The sequence below is a fragment of the Cornus florida genome, unplaced genomic scaffold (genome assembly GCF_030987335.1).
Source record: "Cornus florida cultivar Cherokee Brave unplaced genomic scaffold, ASM3098733v1 CherokeeBrave_3.0.0_Hap2_Chr06, whole genome shotgun sequence".
In the NCBI taxonomy this organism is placed as follows: domain Eukaryota; kingdom Viridiplantae; phylum Streptophyta; class Magnoliopsida; order Cornales; family Cornaceae; genus Cornus; species Cornus florida.
The window spans coordinates 24,913,930-24,935,944 of NW_026775576.1; the positions used below are offsets into that span (position 1 = coordinate 24,913,930).

Genomic DNA, 22,015 nt, shown 5'->3' on the forward strand with positions numbered 1-22,015 from the left:
GTGTTGAATGCAGGTAGAAGTTCGATCGATTGAACTCTCATTTGAGATCGATCAAACTTATGCAAAATGCTCAATTTCAGCATAAAAATGCATGCAATCCTAATCACAGTTCCTAGCAATGCATATGAACCAAAAACAAGTATCTAAACTTTGCAATAAATAAAATTAAAGATAGAAATGAGGGAGGAATAAGGTTTTGACACCCTACGAAATGTCGTGCTAGTCTTTAACGTCTTTAACAAGACATTGGGCTCTTTTAGCCCGTATCAAACATCTTGTAGTGCATCCCCTCCTCAATGGGGTGATAAGTGCTTTGAACTCCACCCAACAAATGATTCTTTAAGGAACTTGTTGGATTAAGCTCAAAAGATGTTTTCGGTCCTTGGTAGAGCTGCAACTCGGGCGGGTTGGGCACTTAACTTGGGCTCAGCCCAACCTACAAACCTTCAACCCAAGCCCAGGTATAATTTCGCCTACTGAGCCCAAGCCCAGCCCATACTTAATTTTTAAAACACGGGCTAAAGTCGGGTTTTTTATTCGGGTTACATTTTCGAGTTTTCTTGGGCTTTTAAATCGGGCTCTCAATTTTATTAGTGTTTGGAGTAGGAGTAGTTGTATGACATGACTCCAGAAGCTGATGATGATGATGAAGTTGCAGTACCACAATCCACAAGGCCTTGAATCTGTGTGATGTAAATTATAGAACAAAAAATAAAAATGCTCAGTAAATCAATAATAGCAAATTGTGTGTATATATAAATTTCTACTTCAATATGCAAGACAAAACAACAATAACAAGAAATTGCAATAGATTCAACTCATTAAAACAAAAAATAAATAAATAAATCTATAGTACTTATCGATATGATAGCAGACGATGACGAAGGACGGCAGGACAGAGGATGGTGTGGCGAATAAGGGTTGGAGATTTGGATCTGGAAACTGAAAGATACGGGTTTTGATTTTTTGAACAATCTGAAATAAAAAAAAATAAAAAAATTGCAAAACAAGAATTACAGTCTTATAGCCTCGATTAATTAGTTGATTTAGAAAGAAAAAAAAAATTAAAAACAAAACCCATACATACAAGTTAGTAGTTGCAGACAGAGAGGAGGGCAAGCTTGAGAGTTGAGACTTGAGAGACAGCTGCCAGCGGCTGAAGCTTGCGAACGGTGAATCCGATCTGGAACAATGGGCGATGGAAACTGAGAAGAGGGGAAGTTTTTTTTTTTTTTGGAAAGTAGGGGAGGCCGACTTTGGGAGTAAAGGAACTAGGAAAGTAGGAAGTATCAAGTAAGGATAAGGAACCTAGGGTTTCTATATACCAAAAAGTAAAAACCGTGTTCGACTTTTTCTTTTCTTTTTTTTCTTTTAAGTAAAAACAGTGTTCGACTTTTTTTTTTTTTTTTTTAAGTGTTCGACTAATTCTTTCTTTCCTGATTTTTATTTTATAGTTTTTCTTAATTTCCTTAATAATACAATAATAAGTTTTTATTTTTATTGTGTATATATATAATTATATATATAGCCAATCTTTCAGTTTTGATTATTTTTTGTTGATATATGTTTTCATTGTGACATGCAATGCTTATTAGGAGATACTATATATATATATATATATATATATATATATATATATATATATATGACTATATGAGTCATACTATTTGTCGTGATAAATAAAAATTTACTACTTTACATAGTTTACGTGGCTATGCATGACTGCATGTGTTAAATATAATGGGACCTATATAAAAATAGAAGGTAATTAACTATTTAGAAAGTTGTAATCTCCTTTCTAGATTTCATCTTAATCTAGTATTTTTGTTATTTATTAAAGTTTCAATCACTATGTATATCAAATTATATATATATTTGTTTTATGTATACATCACATTGCTTATATGTAAGGACTCTTTATATATAATTAGATTGTGTATCCCTTTTGTTTATATGTAAAAGATTGTGTCTTTGATCATTAATATATATTTATTACTTTGATAGGCATTGATATATATATATATATATATATATATATATATATATATATATATATATATATATTTGTTTTATGTATACATCATATTGCATATCTGTAAGGACTCTTTGTATATAATTAGATTATGTATCCCTTTCGTTTATATGTAAAAGATTGTGTTTTTGATCATTAATATACATCTATTACTTTGATAGGCATTGATATATATATTTGTTTTATGTATACATCACATTGCATATTTGTAAGGATTCTTTACATATAATTAGATTATGTATCCCTTTCGTTTATACTTTATATGTAAAAGATTGTGTCTTTGATCATTAATATACATCTATTACTTTGATAGGCATTAGTGATTAAAACTAATGATCTATCTGACTATCTGACACTCATAAACAAAAAAAACAAAAAGAGAAAAAAAAAATGCAAAGTTTTGAAAAATTATAACATTGCAATTTTTGTAGAAAAATTCCTCTAATAATGAGTCAATAATGCAAGTCAGATATTAAAATCATCAATAATATCACTTTCAATAAAGGAATTCCTCTAATAGTGATTCATGAGTCAATAATTCATATTTTGAAAAAAAAAAAAAAAAAATGCAAAGTTTTGAAAAATTATAACATTGCAATTTTTGTAGAAGAATTCCTCTAATAATGAGTCAATAATGCAAGTCAGATATTAAAATCATCAATAATATCACTTTCAATAAAGGAATTCCTCTAATAGTGATTCATGAGTCAATAATTCATATTTTGAAAAAAAATAAAAATAAAAATAAAAAAGTTGATATTTTTATATGGCCCCTAAAAAGAAATAATTTATTCAATAGAAATAACCTTTTTTATTTTTTGGATCTTATCAAAAGAGATAAATATAATTTTATATTAGATATAATTTTATATTAGGTATATATAATTTTTTGGATCTTAATCAAAAGAAATAATGGCCTTCCTTATAATTTTATATTAGGTATATATTATTAGTATTTATATATTTTACTAAGTAAAAGATTTCACAAGAACTGTTGGAGCAGAAATGGTAATGCTTCATTCTTTCCTGTTAAAGGTCCAGCGTTCAAATCTTTTTGTGCCTACTGGTTACTATAATTACTAAATACTAGAAACGGGCTTCATTTTCGGGTTGGGTGGTGCGACAGAGCGTGTGCACAAAATAATGCACAACACTTTAGGTTTAGAAATAATGTCAAGTGGGCACCATATTTTAAAATTTATAAAACCACTAAACACTGATACTATGAAGTATGAAGTGAGCAGGGATCGTCCCAATAGATCTAAACAATTATAGGTTTTCCAGAATTGAATTATACTTTAGTGCTTATATGATTGCTAAAAAGGTTTGGTTTTGTGATTAGACTAATTTTAAACTTAATAATGCAAATAAAGAGTATAGTATAAAAGATTGGAAAGAGACTTAGGGTGTAGGATTCACCACTAAGCACATTCCCTAACTCATTAACTTTTAACTAATTGGGGAATAAAAATGTGTAATCTAGAATGTGGCTAATAATTGCAATAAAAAGTATAAACCATCAATTTCAATCATGAATCAACTACCTAATGACAATTAAACTAAGTGTAGTGTAATTCACCAATTCAAAGCATGATTCATCAATTTAAGTTACAATTTCAACACACATTAATCTAAAGGGTAATGCAATTGTGACAATAAGTATGGATTTCAAGCACTAGTATGGATTGCCTATTTACCTAGGAATTAAATTACAATTAAATTAATTAACTTTAAATTAAACTAACTAAGCCTGAAATTAAACTATTTAGACAAGACATTAACCTAATTTTGTAGTACAACCCATCTAATAAAAGCAATTTCCATCAAATCAAAACACAATTACATCTAATTAATACAATGTATAGCCATCACAAGATTCAAGTCACAAAGAAATCAAGTGTAGAAATTGATTCTCATTCAAAAACACAAAAGACAATATGAAATTGACATAGACAATCAAATGAAAGAATTAATATATATATATATATATATATATATATCAAGGCTATAATATAAATTACACAAATTAATCCCCAAAAGTCAAGAGTTAAGAATTAGGTTACATGCTTAGGGTTTATCCAACCCTAAGTTGAAGAATCAGCCACTCATGATTGATGGATGCAAGATGTCAACAAGCCCCATCCTTTGATTCATCTGGCTCATCTTCTTCTTCTCTGAGCTTTTCTCAAGAACCCTAGCTTTTTCCTCTTCGTGTTTTCCAGAGAGAATAAAAATATCGATACAGAATACTAAAACTTCATAAAAAAATAATAATAATAATATTCACCTAAATAAAATAAATACTAACCCTAATCTAATGGCTCACTGGGCCTTAAGTAACAACCCTATTAAAGCCCAATAGTTCACAAAATAAGCCCAAACAATAAAAATATATATATATATATAATGTTGCCAAGTCCTGGGGGATCGATCCCCTACCCTGGGGGATCGATCCCCCCCAGAGTTGGAAATTTCCTTTAAGCCTCATTTAGCTCCATTTTGGTTCCTGGCTAATTGGTTTGCTTCTTTATCTTTGGGAACATCATCAAAGGCCCGAGATTGACCGTTTTCGAAGAATAAACACACTGTACGAGCAATGGGCTACGACCTCTTTTTGTCATTTTATGAATATCTTTGCTTGACTCCAAAAAAACTTTAATGGACCGTTCTTAGCTCATTTTAACTTTATTGCCCTGAAATACACATAAACATAAATTAAGACTAAAACATGAAATTAAGATAGATGCAAAGACTGAAATACCCTAGCTTAGGTGCTGAAATGTGCAACATTTAAGCACTTATCATTGGGTGGGCTTATGAGATCGGGCTTGATGTTCGGGTTCTTTGAGCGGGTTGAACGGGCTTTAGCATTTCGGGCGGCTTCGGGTTGGGCTTCGGGTTTCATAACATATCTACCCGAGCCCGACCTGAATTGAATTCAGGCTTAATAAACTCAGCCCAAGCCTAGGCCCAGAACAAAATTTCATTATCCAAGCCCATAAAAATGCGGGCTGGGCTCGGGTAAATTCGGGTTGGGCCCGCCCGAGTTACAGCCCTAATCTATGGTCAATGCAATCTTTGGGCTTCCACACCCTTTCAAAACAGGATTTTGAAACAACTTTCTTTGGTTTTAAGGTTGAAGATGGACTTTTTGAAACCTTGGTCTCACATAAAAGCTCAATCTCTTCATTTTTAAGGTCATGACATTTCTCTACAACATTAAGCTCTTCATGCTTGTCAAATGAATTGGGGGTTGGATTAAAAATATTCAACTTTACCTTCATATGGCCAAATGAGATTTTCATTATCCCTGTCCTACAATTAATGTTAGCATTCGTGGTTGCCAAGAAAGGACGGCCAAGGATAACGAGAATTTGGCTCTTAGGATTTGGGACCGGTTCCGTATCACTGACAACAAAATCAACGGGAAAGAAGAATTTATCAATTTTAATCAATACATCCTCAATGATACCCCTAGGCTTTTTGATTGATCGGTCGACAAGTTGCAAAACTACCGACGTTGGTTTTAAGTCTCCTAAGCCTAATTAGATATATACCGAGTATGGAAGAAGATTAACACTAGCTCCTAGGTCAAGAAGAGCCCGATTAATGATATGATCACCAATAATGCCTGAAGTAGTAGGTGAACCGGGGTCCTTAAACTTGGGGAGAGTGTTATGCTGCAAAATTGAGCTTACTTGCTCGGTTAAGACCACTTTTCTAGGTGCTTGACCTTTGTTCTTCCGCTTTTGGGTGCACAAGTCTTTCAAGAATTTGGCATAAGCCGGAATTTGCTTGATTGCATCCAAAAGTAGAAGATTGACTTTCACTTGCCTAAACACATCCATGATTTCATTGATTTTGGCCTTTTGCTTATCATTTGGAATGGATCATTTTAAGGCATCCGGAAATGGAGCTTTTGGTTCAAAAACTTTTTCAGAATTTTTCTTTAAAGTCTTTTCAACACTAGAAGTTTTCAAATCATTTTGCACATCTTTCTTTTCAAAATCACTTTTCAACACATTCTCATTTATATGGTCATGCACATCCAATGAAGGAGGAATATGATATGAAACAGGACGGGTGTCAACTCGTGGTTGCACCGGTTCACTCTCTTCATTGGATATACCCACTTGGTTGTCCACAATATTTCCACTTCTTAAGGTAGTCACCACATTGACATGCTCTATTGTGTGACCTTTCGATGAGGAAGGAGCCTCCACAACACATGTTACTTTTGTGGGGCGTTCAAAGGCATTTTTTCCTTCTCTCTAGCATTCAAAGTACTAGCTATTTGCCCTACTTGGGTTTCTAGCTTAGCAATGGATTGAAAGTGAGAATGAAGCAATTGTGTGTTTGCCTCCAAAGTGCCCAAATCGGTTAAAACTTTCTCTTCAAAAGCGAGACTTCTAACATCTCCTTGGGACTATGATGGTTAATTGGGAAAATGAGAATTTGAAAATTAGTTTCTTTGTGATTGATATGATGATCTAAAACCTTGGGAACCTTGGCCTTGTAGTGGAGGTGGAATGTATTTTCCTTGAAAACCGCCTTGGGAAGGGTTTGAGCCCTCCCCTTGGTTTTTCCAAGAGAAATTCGGGTGATTCCTCCAACTAGGATTGTAATGATTTCCATAAGGACTGTTCCCTTGATTAGCAAAAATAGCATTTGTTTGTTCATGATGCTCACTTTGCACATGTCCATAGGGACAATTGGAAGTAGAATGTAAAAAACTTGAACAAGTCATACATGTCTCATTAGATGCATGATGAGAATGGTTAGGGAAGGAAGATACTTGATTTGCCGAGTTTTGGTTGATCAAAAATTTATTAAACTTTTGAGATAATGATTTCATCTCGGCGGCAATTTCATTGGAGTGATCGACTTGATGTAAGCCAACACTCTTCCTACCACTAGAATTTCTACCATTCTTTAAAGATAAAGTACGATGTAAAGAATTTTCACTCATGCTCTCATAAAGACGCCACACGTCATCCTCATGCCTATCAATATAAGAACCACCCATGGAAGCATCAACCATGCCTTTGTAATTGTTCGATAAGCTCTCAAAGAAATATTGAACTAATTGCCATTTGGGCATGTCATGATGTTGACACTTCCTAAGCAATTCATTAAAGCATTCCCATACCTCATGAAATGTTTCTCCATACCCATATGAAAATTCTCGAATTGAGGTTCTCATGGCATTGGTCTTAGAAACTGGATAGTACTTCTTCAAGAACTCTTGTTGCATTTCCGCCCAAGAAGTTATTGAAAAAGGCCTAAGATTGTTGAACCAATATTTTGCCTTATCTTTAAGGGTGAATGGAAAAAGTTTAAGCCTTAAGACCTCTTCCGGCATGTCCGTATATTTTACGGTAGAACATACTTCAAGAAACTCATCCAAATGCTTGTAAGTTTCTTCACTTGGAAGTCCATGATAATTAGGAAGCATTTGAATAGTTTGTGTCTTAATTTCATAGTGGTGTGTTCTAAATGGTGGCAACTGAATGCACGTGGGTGCATTATATTCATAGGCACATAGTGATCTCTTAAAGCAAGGGGAGGATTAGCAATTGGAGGTGCAACATGGGCACCTTGGTTGCCTTGAATGATGGGAGGTGGTGGAGCATAGATTGGCCTTGGCATTCCCAACGGAACTTGGCCTTGTTGTTGTGGTGGATGAACATATGGCCTTGGCATGCCTAATGATACTTGCATGTTATCATGATGCACATTGGGGTAGAGGATACCTTGTTGGTCTATGTGACCAAGGTCCTCCACTTGGTCTTCTTTGTGTCCTTCTATTGATAAAATGGATTGACTAGAACTACCTCTTCCCCTAGGGTTTTGAACAATGGATTCAAGATGAAAATTTAAAGGGACAAGAGTGGGTCTCAATGATCTACGACCATGCATGCACAATGTAACAGAACAAACATTAACAACAAACACTTCACCTTCACAACAAATCAATAATCAACGAACTTCCTCCACTTACAATGTTCATACTCCTATACTTTATCAATATGTAAGAAAAGTAAATTGCCTCCATGCGGGTTCACGATTTATCTAAGAATTGAATTAAAAGCCTCCACGCGGGCCGACGATTTAACTAAGGGATGAGTAAAGAAAAGCTCACAAAGGTCTTTTAGCACTTCAACTCCAAATTTATAGCTTAGCTTAGCAATTTTTTTAATTTTTAGCCTTTTTCCTTGCTTGCTTAGCTCCTTTGTTTAAATGCTCCTTTGCTTGCTTCCTAGCTCAATGCTCCTTGTCAATCAAGAACAAACACAATAAGTAACAAAAATTGAAAACAAAATAAAGACATGATCAAAAGAGTACTAATTCCTAATTGATTCCATAAATACGACGTTGCCAATCAATCAATCCCCGGCAACGGCGCCAAAAACTATGGTGTCGGTTCGGGCGGTCGCACAAAACAATGCACAAAACCTTGAGTTTGGAAATTAGTGTCAAGTGGGCACCATAATTTAAATTTATAAACCGCTTAACACCTATACTATATAGTATGAGTGAGAAGGGATCGTCCCAAGGGATTGAGTTGTCGTACTAGCTTGAGGAATCAAAATTAGGGTTAGTAGGTCGAGTGATCAAAATAGTGGTTGGTTGGTTGAATTAAACTAAATGAAAATAAAACTAAAGTAAGTAATAATGCAATAGAGAGAATAAAAGATAGAGAGAGATCTTGGGGTTTAGAGATCACCACTAAGCATAGCTTTTCTACACATTTAATGAATGATTAATGAGGGGAAGAACATGTATTGCAATATAGTGTGTGTGTGGTTGTTTCAACAAGCATGGATGACGAATTAAGAATATATTGTCTAAACAACATGGTGGATAGCACAACATATCAAATTAAGCCATTAATCCTTTCTTTAAGCTCGCAATCTAAACACAACACAAGGTTAGAGATACATGTTACTTGCTTTTCATAAGTATAGAATATCAACAACAAGCATAGATTGTCCTCCCATTTAATAGCTACACTACAATTAAGCTAATGACATGAAATTAAACTAATTAAACTAAGGAAGAGGCACAATCCATCTAGCAATGAGTATGAACCATCAAATAAACTACAAGTACATGACATTAAGCACTATGTCTTGACAATCTCTAGATCCAAAGCATCAACACACATAGACATGCATCAATAACACAAGAAATAGAGACAAACACATGAACATCTATTCTAGCATACATAGACATATGGATAGAATGAAATGATCAATTGGAAGCATTAAACCATATAAATCATTGAAGAAACAAGATCTATATATATAAAAGTGTCAAGACATGAATCATAATTCAAATCCCCTCAAAAATACGTAAATCAAGAAATAGAAAATATGATTAAGGCTAACTCTAGCCCCAAGAGGATGTCTGACCACTCATGGATGATGTTCTCCAACCCTCAAGGGCAAGCTCTACGGAAGAAATCTACTCCTTGGTTGATGAAGAGTCTCTAATGGTGTTTCTAGCCTCCTCCTCTTCTTTGCTTCCTCCCTAAGAGTTCTCTAAGGTATGGTATAATATGAGATAATATAATATGATCCTCTATGTTCTATTATACAAAAAGTAATCATTATCTTTATATAGGTAGGTCAAATGACACCCAAAATGAGCTAGGGTCGTACAACAAATATTCCCCAATGATTGGATAAAGGACAACTTTTGTGAGCTGGAAATTAAACTTTTTCGTACTGGAGGAAGTTCGATTGATCGAATCTTGGACTTTGATCGATCGAACATGGCTGAGATCTATCGAACTGAAGTTGGATCGATCCTCAATAACGGCGCTTTTTTGGATAAAAACAAATCTGGGATATTTTGAAGATATTTTTGGGAAAAGGACAAAAGTGGTTGGTAGGGTGGTACAACTGGATAAGATCAATCATTTGGATAAGGACAAGAATGTTCGATCGATCAGAGAAGGAAGTTGGATCGATTGAACTTTTGAGATCTTTGAACAAGTACAAACATGGCTTAGATCCATCTTGAAGTGCTGAGATCGACGAAAGTTGGATCGATCAAACTTTTCTTGAGATCGATCGAAGTTACTGAAATTCCACCCTTTGCTTCCTTTTGCTCTACTTTGCTCCTTTCTTTGATTAATCCTAGAATTGCTTCAATTATGCTCTTATTTGGTTGAGTTAGCTTATTTTGGGGATAAGTACCTGAAAATAGAAATAACACGAAATCAATACAAAACGGTAAAATAAGATAGATAAAGGTTCTAGAATACCTAAGCTTAAGGGGTTTAAATACGCACTTTTTAGCACTCATCAATGTTCATTATCATATAAATCTTCTACTTTTATTATTTCTTTGGCTTTTCTATGGATAATGGCCATTGTGGGATTTGTCTATGAGGTTGTAATAAGTTTACACGCTTGGTGGTTACAGGCGAGAATGGATTAGTAGTTGATAATTTTATATCCTTTATTTTATTGATAATTTAGATAATTCTTTAGAAGATTTTCTAGGAATACTTTCTTGTATTACTTCTAATTTTTTCTCAAATTTATTAACTTTTTCAGACAACTGGAGTAATAATTGGATTAAAAAGTTATTTTGTCTAATATGTATATTAGTTGCTTGTACGTCTATTTTGAAACTGTAAGTCCTACTGGTTCTTTATCAATTTTATAAAGTTTGACTAAAGCTGTTAGATAATCAGGATTACTAGTGCTCATAAAACTATTGTAATAGCTTTTGAATATCGGTTTTAAGAGATTTTCAATAGTCTATAATTATTTTTTGATTTTCAGAAATATTTTTAATATCACTATTTATATCTTTAATTGCGACTAATATTATCTTGTTATCTAAATTATTTAGACTAGAATTCTGTACTACTTGTTCTTTAATATAATCAAGATTTTCTCCTAATCGTTTTATAGAGTTATCTAAGTTATTAAAGTCTATTTTACTCATAAACTTAACTAAAATAGTTGTCTTCTAATTTCTAAAATATTTTGTATTAAAATAATTTTTGACCTAAGTTCTTTTATTCTTCGTTGTAAGCTACGCGTTGTGTCTCCTAATTCTTGTGCAATGTAACAATTTCCAATTCTTGTGCAATGTAACAATTCTCAAGTGTTATTTGACAAAATTTTAGAACTTGCACAGGTTGTTCTTTAGGTAAGTTATGTATAAAATAAACTTTAAAGACGAAAATATAATTTTAGCTTAATAAAAAGTTAAAATAAAAATTGATTCATGTATTTATAAATATTGAAACTTCCCTCACAGATGGTAATACACTTTTGCCATTGTCAGTTTTACGTAAAAATCCCTTTTATTATCGTGTTGTACTGATCATTATCTTTAAGCTAGTTACCCATATAATATACTTGTGTTTAAATGATTAGATCTTGTGGGTCCAGAAATGACTGGCAAGGATTTATTGGTCAATAATAATAATTATTATTTATTTAAAAGAAAAGTAAAAACAAAGACCAACAACTAGGGCTGCGTTCATTACGACAAAAAAAAAAATATTCAAATCAATCAAGATCAGCTGACACCGTATTCCAATTCGGCACGTAAGGAGTAAGGACCTGTCTTCCCTCATTGCAACCCTAGCCTCCTCTCTCTTTGTCTCCGCCTGGTTCCTATCAATTGATTAGTTTCGGGGGATAATTACACTTACCTTCTTTGGAGTTAGGCCTAATTACAGGCGATACTCCTAACATTTAAAAAATTACATTGACCTCTCTCTAAACTGATCGGCATTTTATTTCGGCCATTGACCATGTTAAATGACTAAAACACCCTCTAATATTTTATTAATATGACATGACACTGTGAAATTACTATATTGTCCACAAATAAAGTTATACTTGTGTAACATATACACACCTACATGTACAAACCCCCGCCGCCTGCTGTCCCCCACCCACCAAGGAAACCATTTTTTTCGGCGATCAATTTTATTCAATGTAGCCATTTCCTCTGACGATCCATTACATTAATCATTACCACTCAACTTTCCCTTTATATCACACACACCATGAATACATACACAGACAACTACCACACAACCACCACCATCATAATCATCACCACTAGTGGACTCTTCTACAACGACAACCAACATGACACTATCATCCACAGGTGAAGCCAACGGTAACGACCTAAAATAAGGAGACCGAGGAAGAAGAAAACTTGGTGGATCCAAGAAAGTGTTTCAACTGGTCAAACTTATGTATAGATATATAGATGTATGGGCAGGGCAGAGCAGAGCTACCATCTCCGGCATAAATTCACAGATCTGAACATGAACATCTGCCGCCTCAACTTCGCCGACATGGACGTGATTGCCATAATATTCACCGGCGAAGTCGCACCTGGAAAATCTCCAGATTAGATGCAAATCCGAATTCAAAAACCGTAGTGAGCTCGGCTGGTTCTCGCTGGTGAAGCGGTTCAAGTCGTCAATCAATTGAGAGCTACGAGACTTGTGAAATGACTACGATTTGACAACGCTGAAGTTATCACTCTTTTAGTGCTCATTAAGTTCGTCTCGGTCATCATTGTAGGGTTGATGCTTTCGCAGAAGATGATGTTGTCGATTGGGTTGATTGAAGTTTAGATCGATGAAGAACTCGAATAGGTCTTGATCTATGGGGGTTTTTGGATTAAGGTGTAGCTGCAGACGGCAAAGCCGAGGAAGAGAGCTGCTCTATCGGCGGAGGGGTTTCCATAGATGCCGGCGGCAAGGGGCTCCATCGATTTCAGCAGCAATTGTTATGGCGGCAACGATTTGCAACTATGTATATATATGTAGATCTAGAATGAGCCAATGTGTGTGTCTATATATATATATATATATATATAGACCAGTAGATATATAATATGGGGAAGGCGGCGAGGCATGCAGGACGGCGAAAAGGAATACTAAGTAGCCATGAGGGAGCCGATGAAAGGTAGAAGGCACAGTGGGCGCAGAGGATGAAGCAGCCGTTGTTGGGGCGGTGGCGATCTCGGTAGTGATGAGGATATATATACACACACACACACACACACACACTGATATTACATAGTATTTGTCCCCTTTTTTTTTTCTTTTTTTTTTCTAGGTATATAAGTTATTTTAAAACAAAAGTAAGGGTTAAAATGTCTTTGCAAATATAGTAAGGGCAAATGTGGTATTACAGGGTTAAAAAGTGCTGATGTCATCAAAAATCATCATTGACCGGCGTTGACTTTCACCGGAGGGGGCTAAGTGTTACGACGGAGCAAACCTTGAGGGAGGGCAGTGTAATTTTTTAAACGCTAGGGGTACCGCCTGTAATTAGGCCTAACCCCAGGGGAGGTAAGTGTAACTACCCCTTAGTTTCGGTGGTTCCAGAAATTTCCGACAAGGAATTATTGGTCAAAAATATTAACACTTTTTATTTTTTTAAAAAAACCAACAAACAAAGAGCCAACAAATAGGGTTGCGATCCGGTACCAAAAACGGTTTCAAATATATATATAGAAGAAAAACGGAAAAACATGAACCAAATTTGCTGAGAAAGAACGCAATAGTGGAAATCGCAAGGGAAAAAAGCAACAACAGGAGTGACCCATAGGTTAGGCTATCGTCAAGGCAATTGCTCCAAGGCTGCATCCACCAGGCACCGTCGACGGTAAAAAAAACCCCACCAGAGGCTGGGAAAACAAAACCCACATAAAGGTGGGGATGGGGACCACAAAACTCACACAGACAGAGGCGGGGACAACAAAACCTGACATAGATCGGAGATCTAGCTGGAGACAAAAGGTAGATCTACCCCCATCAAGTAAGAAACAAGTACAGGAGTAGATCTTACAAAATAACAATAAAATGGCATAAAAACCCACCCACCGAGCTACTAATTACAATACGCCGAATTTATTAAGTGGCGGGAGGCAAGGATCAACACTTCCCCATCCCATGGGATGGGGTGGGGAGCAAACACAGAGAGAGAGAGAAAAAGTGAAGGGGCGGTTGAGAGTTAGAGAGAGACAAAAGAAAAAGTAGAGGCAAATATATTTATATAAAAAAATATATTCACACTCTCACTTTTATCTTAGAATGTGAAGCAGTGCAATCAGACTACAAGTCCTTGATTTTATTTTTGTAAATTGGTTTTTTCACTTTTATATATACATACATATATATATAATTTGTTAATTTAATAAATTATCAAATTTAAATTAATTAATTAAATATTCAATTCATTTTTTAAGTTATGAGATTGAATTGGAACCAAATTTGAATAAAAATTCGATCCTTTGTGAGCGGTAAACGAAAGAATAATAGATAGTGCCTACGTTGTTAGTATCATGGAATCACAAATTCTTAGACTCCTTCTTCTTTCTTTATTTATTTTTTCAAAACAGAATCTTCATTATGAACAAAGAGAGGTCAGGAAGTCCTCCAAAATATTGGAGTACAATTTGAGTTGGGCATCTCGACTCAGCCCGATTTATTAAGGGTTTGGGTAATTATTTTTTTAATTAGAATTTGGGTTAAAATTTTTTAACTTGAACTTAATTAAGGTTAGAATTAGGTTGAGGTTCTAACAATCCGAGCAAACCTGAACCCAAATTTTAATATTATTTGTATATATATATTTTTAACTTTAAATACAATATATATAGTCTTCAAATTATGATCACATCTTTCTTTTCAACTTCCCTCGTTAAATCTTAATTTATTGTAAGCATTTGTTATTAAATTATTAAAAATTTATTTTTAAAACTTGTAATTTAATCAAATTGGCCATATGAGTAATCCGAACTAATCCGACTTTCGAATACAAAATCTAAGCCCGTGTTAAAACTCAAGTTCAAATCTAGAATGATGAGTTGGGTTCCAGTTGACTAGTTAGGATTGAAGGTGAATTATTATGGTTGGACTTAGATTAAACATGTTATATGTCGAATTGTGAGCTCAAGCTAGACCTCCAACTCGCCAAATCGGCCTGAGTTACAGCCCTACCAAAAATACATCTAAAAGCCATTGAGGCCAAATCTGCCATTGCAGATCACTAATACTCTTTTGACTAACGCCCATTAACTGATTTGGTGAGCCACCTTATTACAGGACCTAGCAATCAAAGCTTCAGCAAGCTCTGCACTTCCAACATTCAAAAGAAAAATGGAAGCAACCTTCACAAGAAAGCCCTTGTGATCACGAAGGGATAAAGCCCCTCCACATCTTGGAGATGAAGACTCAAAAAAGAAGCGTCCACATTAAGTTTAAAGCGACCCTCATCTGGGACCGTCCATCCACCAACATGAAGATTAGGCTGATGCACTAAACTTTCAGGGAGGACATCAGACGATGGCATTGATCATTAGCTTTAAGCTAGTTATCAATATATTATTGAGCAACGCTATTGTTTATACTGTATCAAATGATTATTTCTAGTGGGTACGAAATTTCCCACAAGGAATTATTGGTTATTTTGTCCCAAAAATAATGTTGATTTTTTCTTTTTGGATTGTCCAAAATAATTGATCATTTTTTTTTTCTTTTTATATATGTTCATAGAATTTAAAATTTTAAATTAAATAGTTCAAACTTAAAAAAATAAATTAATAACTTTGCAGAAAAATAATACATGGAAACATGTCCCAAAAACCAACATTCCTTTGAAACATAGGAGTATTATTTAAAAATAAAGAAACAAACGCACCAACAAGCAAAGAGCCAAAGACTAGGGCTGCCTTCTTCAAATCAAATTTGACTCAACTGACACCATATTCCAATTCCGAACCAACTCGGCCAATGCAACACGTGAGGACCCGCCTTTCCTCATTGCAGCCCTAGCCTCCCCTCTCTGTGTCTCCATTTGGTTCCTAATCAACTTCCCTTCCTCCGAGTCCATCAACTCCCTGACTCGCTTTTCCACCTCGGCCGCACTTACAAACCCATCATCCGACTCGGTCATCCGCAAGGCCAGCTTCAGTTCCTCCACCAACACCAACATGTTGTTCTTCTGCTCCGCATAGAGTGGCCACGCCACCATGGGTTGTCCCGCACACACCGCTTCCAACACCGAGTTCCACCCGCAGTGAGTGACGAACCCGCCCACCGAGTCATGACTCAGCACAGCCACCTGGGGAGCCCATGACTTCACTACTAGCCCCCTCTCTCTTGTCCTCTCCAAGAAGCCTTTAGGAAGTAAGGATTCCAAATCCGGCTCGGGTGGTGCCAAGAAACTCCTGCTTTGATCCGAAGGTGGACTACGCACCACCCACATGAACCTATGCCCACTTCTCTCCAGCCCAACTGCAATCTCCTTCAGCTGCTCTTCTGAAAGCAAACCTAAGCTACCAAAACAAAGAAAAACTACGCTTCGGCTCGGTTGGGAATCGAGCCACATCAAACACTCATGCGTGCCGCCATCGCCGCCACCAGTTCCATGATGGGTTGCAATCAAAGGTCCTATGCAATAAAGTGGTGGTGTCGGTTGGTCAGGAACACAAAGACCTTCTGATATTGTTTTGACAGCTCTTGCCTCAAGTGATTGAAATGTGTTTACGATGATTCCTGCTGATTTTGGATAGTGGATAGATATATTCAGCACTCTTTGGTAGGCCTTGTCAGTTCGATCGAGTATTGGGTTTGGCATGTCGGTGGCTAGTATTGGTGGCACACCTGGGATGTCAAGATAAGTGTTGTTGAGATCTTTGAAACTTTTGGTTGTGTTTCGATGAATTGTGGGTAGATAAAGGAAGGTAGCAAGCCAATAGGCACCAGAAGTGTGGAAATAGTAAGCAGGGATTTTGAGGTCTGCTGCAACAGTCATAGCTGGGGTACAGAACCCGTCTATGATGAGGGCGTGGACGGTGGAATTCTGGGATATGGATATGAGGGCTTGGTGGACATGAGGGTTGTTGAGGCGGAGGAAATCGAAAGCAAGAGTTTCGTAGTGAGGAGAGTCGGATTGGAGAGGGAGAGAGACGGTGGGGAGGTGGTGGAAAGTGATGGCGGGAATGGTAGCGGATACCCGGTTGATGTAAGGAGCGGTGGAGCCAGTGTTGTAAGGTGCGGTGACGATGAGGATTTGGATGGAGAAGGAAGGGTGGTGGGTGAGTATGAGCTTTCCCAGCTCCACCATGGAGATCAGGTGGCCAATGGCCGGAGAAGGATATAGAACTATGGCATCCTCCATGGGTGTGTGTGTTTGAGGGAACGAGGGGGAGAGAGTGGAGGGAGGACTGTATTTTTCTGAAGCAAGATAATGTTGTAAATGAGAAAATGTACACCAGAACAATAAATACACCAACAAGTCAAACCAACCAACAACGAAACCAAAGCCCAACAGAAAGCAACTCATTTGCCACTAAACTGTCAACAAATCCGATCTCAACTATACTATTGATTGGGTATTTAATTTCACGATACGTTAAGTTAACAATATATTACTCACTCAATTTCAAAATAAATTCTCACCTTCTCATTTTTATATGTTCTAAAATAAGTATCTCATTTAAAAAGTCATGTATTAATTTTTATAATAATATGTATTTAACCTCTTTGTATTTAACCCATAAAAAAAATAAACTATTAAATCATTGTGAACCCATTAGAGATAAATTCAATAATTTATTAACTATTAATACAATAAATTTTCAAAACAAATGACAACAAATCGGTCTTTCAAAGGTCTTCCAATAGAAGCTTCAAGGCTATGAAGACCGGAATTTTTATCTATAGACACTATATTGTGACCAAAATAATATTCATTTCAACACAAAAATTGACACAACGTCGAATAAAACATCAAATTTCATTATAAAATTATATTACAATATTCAATTTGATTACAAAAAAAAATTAACTCGCCAATTGTGTGAAACAAATTCAAACTAACAAGTAAAACACATGGAGTGTTTTTTTTCAAACTGTTTTTGGCTTTATGTATTCTTTCCTTTATTGTTTTTTATAAATTCAAACTAACTCGCATGTGTTTTGACTCATTGTGTGATTTTCTTTCCTTTATTGTTTTTTATACACTCGCATTCTAGAATCTTAAATTCTTCAAATTGTTTTTGGCTTTATGTACTTGGCCTTTGAATTCAGTAATTCCGCACGAAGCCACTCTAGTAGCTCAGCCGCAACAAAAATGAAATTTTTTTTTTTTTTTTTTTTTTTTTTTTCAGTAAATGGAAAAATGGGGACTGTGAAAGTCAAATATAAAAATTAAATATTATTCTCTAAGTAATAAATCTTAATTAAAAATAATTTCTTCAAAAAGATGCACATTATGAAAATACAAAAATTATTTAGCTAAGTCATCATCTCAGCAAGTTCTTCGAAATATCCTTAGTGTTAGGCCATCTGCAGCGGGCTCGCGGAAGCCTGTTTTGGCTAGCAGAATGGGCCAAATCACTACAAGAAAAACAGTTTTTTATTACAGTGGAAAACGTTTTCTACCACAATTTTGAACCGTGGTAGAAACAGCCATGGTAGTAAGTCAAGACTTTACTTTCTACCACGGTGCAGAACCTGTGGTAGAAAGATCTACCATCGTGCAAAATCGTGATTGAAAGTGTTATATAATTTTTTTTAAATAAAATAGTGTACCTTCTACGGGGCCTATTTTTTCCCTAGTACTAGCCTTGCAAGGACCCCAGAAGTAAACCCTAAATAAATAAAAAATAGCATTATAACCAAAATAATTTACAACTTGCCAATAACATCATATATATATATATATATATATATATATATATATATATATAAAACCAATTCCAAATCCTTATACAAAAATTAACTACATACAAATTTTAAAGAAGTACATGATTCACAACTTATATATTTACTTAATCAAAATAAAACAAAAATTATTCATATCTTCTTGCTCTATCTTATTCTCTCTCTTCCATATATGCAACTTCTTCATGAACCATACAAAAAATATAGTAGTAACAAAAAAAGTAACAGAAACCGTAATCCCGCAATCTTAACTTTGACTTACAAAGATATAATAGTTTAAGTAAAAGAATATAAAACAAGTTGTAAAGTTGCTAAAATTAAATCAAATTAGGAGCCTAAGCATATATGTTACAACCATAAGAAAAAATAAGTCAGTGAAATATGTTACAACCCTAAGAAAAAAATAAAGTATGAATGTGTGACTGTTGGAGGGGTTGTACACTTTTAAGTAAGAATATGAGATGCATACTTCTTCTATGCTTCTAATCCATATCTTCCTTCTTCTTTTTTCAATTGTTTGTTTGTTTTTTGCAACTATTCTCAACAATTATATTTATAATGGCTATAATTCTTTGCTTCTTATATGTTTTGAAATTTTAAAAAAAATAGAAAAATTTTAAAAACAATAATATTACATACATAAATAGAAAGTGTATTACATAACTTCCTACAAATAAAATAAAATAATATAATTCAAGAAAAAATATATATTGATACTTTTCCATGTGTAAAAAAAAAAATAGACATTACAATTAATCACGAATATACAATAAAACTTAAATAAATACATAACATATGCAATCACTCTTCCATTTAAAATTAATAATCAAACACAAGGCCTACTTTCAGACAATGTCAGTCGCTACTACGATATACAGATTTGGAGTATGAAGCGTAAAAATTTTAGTGGGGTCCACAAGTGTATAATGGGCACAACAAACCAATTCATTCGCTACAGAGTTGCGTATTATCCAAATTGTGTGCGCGGTGGGATGCTCTAAATGAGTCTGTGGATGGGGTTTTGAGTTCCACAAAAGAATATTGAAGGATAAGTTACGGATCTGACTAATGTTCGTGGTGGAGTCACACCATTTATGTGGTAAAAAAGTCACGGCATAGATGTGACTAATTTTTATTATTATTGTTATTATTTATTTTTATTTTTATTTTTTATTTTTTGTGTGTGTGAATGATTTCATACCATTTATGAGGTAATAAAGTCATTTTAAATAGTTGATAAAGCAGCATTATCAAGGGTATTTTGTTTGGTACACTCAATTTTGTTTTTGACAAAACTAACATAACATGAATTTAAGCAGAAAGAGGGACTTTTGCTGTCACGCTCCAAAGTTGAGTGTAACTTTTTTCAAACTGCTCCAAAGTTGAGTGTAATTTTTTTTAAACTTTTCACTCATGAGTAATTAGGCCCAACCTCGGGGAGTCAATGTATTTTGCCCTTATATAAATTTATACTACCTTTTTCATTTTGGCTATAATTTGCCAAATTTTCTTTTCCTTTCTTTTTATTTTCTTTGTCACAAATAATACATCACTCACATACCTCTACGAAAACTTAAACCCTCGACCTACTTATCTAAAAAGTGAAAAATTATAGAAGGCTATAGCCAAGGCAATGTGGTTGACAATTACCCATATACACTTACTAACCTTGGATAAGATAATTGTAGATAAGTGTAATGATATCCTCCAATCATTAGACAGGAAATACCCTAACATTCTAAGTGAAGAAATGTCTATAATGCCTTTAGCACTACACACACTTTGTCTTCAAGTGCACTCTAATTTTACAACACACATTAGAAACTTTGTGTAGACTTGAGCACACAAAAATGCAATACTGTCACCACCTACACTCTCAAGGACCACAAAGCCACGTGTTGGTAGTAGAGACATTGCTCATCCTTATGAACAAAATTCTACAAGAACTTCTAGAAATACCTTTCAACTTGACATGTATCACATGTAATGACCCGGTCATTTTCCTTCCTTTCCCTCCCTATTTATTTATTTATTTATTTTTTTATACGGATTTTCTTTTTTCTATTTTTACGAATTTTCCATTTTTCCGGGTTTTGTTCCTTTGGGTCATGTTGAATGTTTGAAAATAGTTTCTGACGCTGCTCTTTCTTGATTTTGTGATGTCCTTGTGAGGACCGTTTCATATTCTCACTTTTTCAGGTATTTTTCTTTTTCGTCTTTTTCCTATTTATTGTTCTTTTCGCGTAACCTCACTTTTTGTACTTGGATTTGATCCCGGATTTGCATGCATCCATTACATTTAATTTCCATGAAACGCATAGTTTTATTTTTTAAAAAAAGCATGCCACTTGTTTACTTTTCCGTAAAGGGCATGAATGCATCGTTTCTTAAGAAACATTTTCTCTTTTGGGGTTTTTCTGTAATTAAATTTTGTAATTATTTTTCGTCTTAGGAACCATTTTACAATTTAATTTGCAAGATATTTTGGAAGAGGGGTCTTTTTGCAATTATCTTGGAATATTTTGGGATTATTTTTAGAGGAATGATTTTTAAACAATTTATTTTTGGAAGAGGGACTTTCTTTGCAAATAGCCAAAGTGTGTGTGTTAGAGAGATAGTGCTAGATCACCTAGTGAGTGGAGGAATACAAGATCCTCCACTCACTCATTTTCATCTCATCTCTTTATCTCTAACCTCTCTTGCCTCCATTGTTAGACCTTAAAACCCTAGACTTGTAAGCTCACTTTTGACCCTCTTCCACTCACTTTTGAGCTAAACCTTTGGGAAACAAAAGCTTCCCCTCATCATCCTCTACAAAACCCTAGACCAGTTTCTTGAAATTCCTAAGTTTGCTTTGGATTCAAGAGGAACAATCCTCTTGTGAGGTAGGGGCTGTTGTATATTTATATTCTAAGTGTTTTATATGTTTTTGTAGTTTAATATATATTGTATACATGTTTATATCATGTGTAGGATTACATTAGATGTAGATTCTATATGCTTAACCTTAGGTTTAATGGTTTTAAGCATGTATAACACTTGTCTCATGTGTAGGATTATATTTAGATGTAGATTCTATGTATTTAAATTAGAGTTTAATGATTTAAAACATGTATAGCACTTGTATCATGTGTAGGATTACATTTAGATGTAGATTCTAAATATTTAAATTAGAGCTTAATGATTTAAAGTATGTATAGCTTATGTGTAATACCCCTAATTTTACAAGGTTATTTCTGGTATTTCATTTTTGA

General features: G+C 34.6%; 1 protein-coding gene across 1 annotated transcript; it reads right to left on the reverse strand.

Annotated features, from left to right (window-relative positions):
• Window positions 1-15,608: 15,608 nt before the first annotated feature.
• On the reverse strand, window positions 15,609-17,291 carry LOC132311212 (UDP-glycosyltransferase 88B1-like). Its single transcript, XM_059809026.1, has one exon. It carries the CDS (start codon window positions 17,212-17,214, stop codon window positions 15,769-15,771), a length of 1,446 nt encoding a protein of 481 aa, XP_059665009.1. The 5' UTR covers window positions 17,215-17,291; the 3' UTR covers window positions 15,609-15,768.
• Between the last annotated feature and the right edge of the window lie 4,724 nt (window positions 17,292-22,015).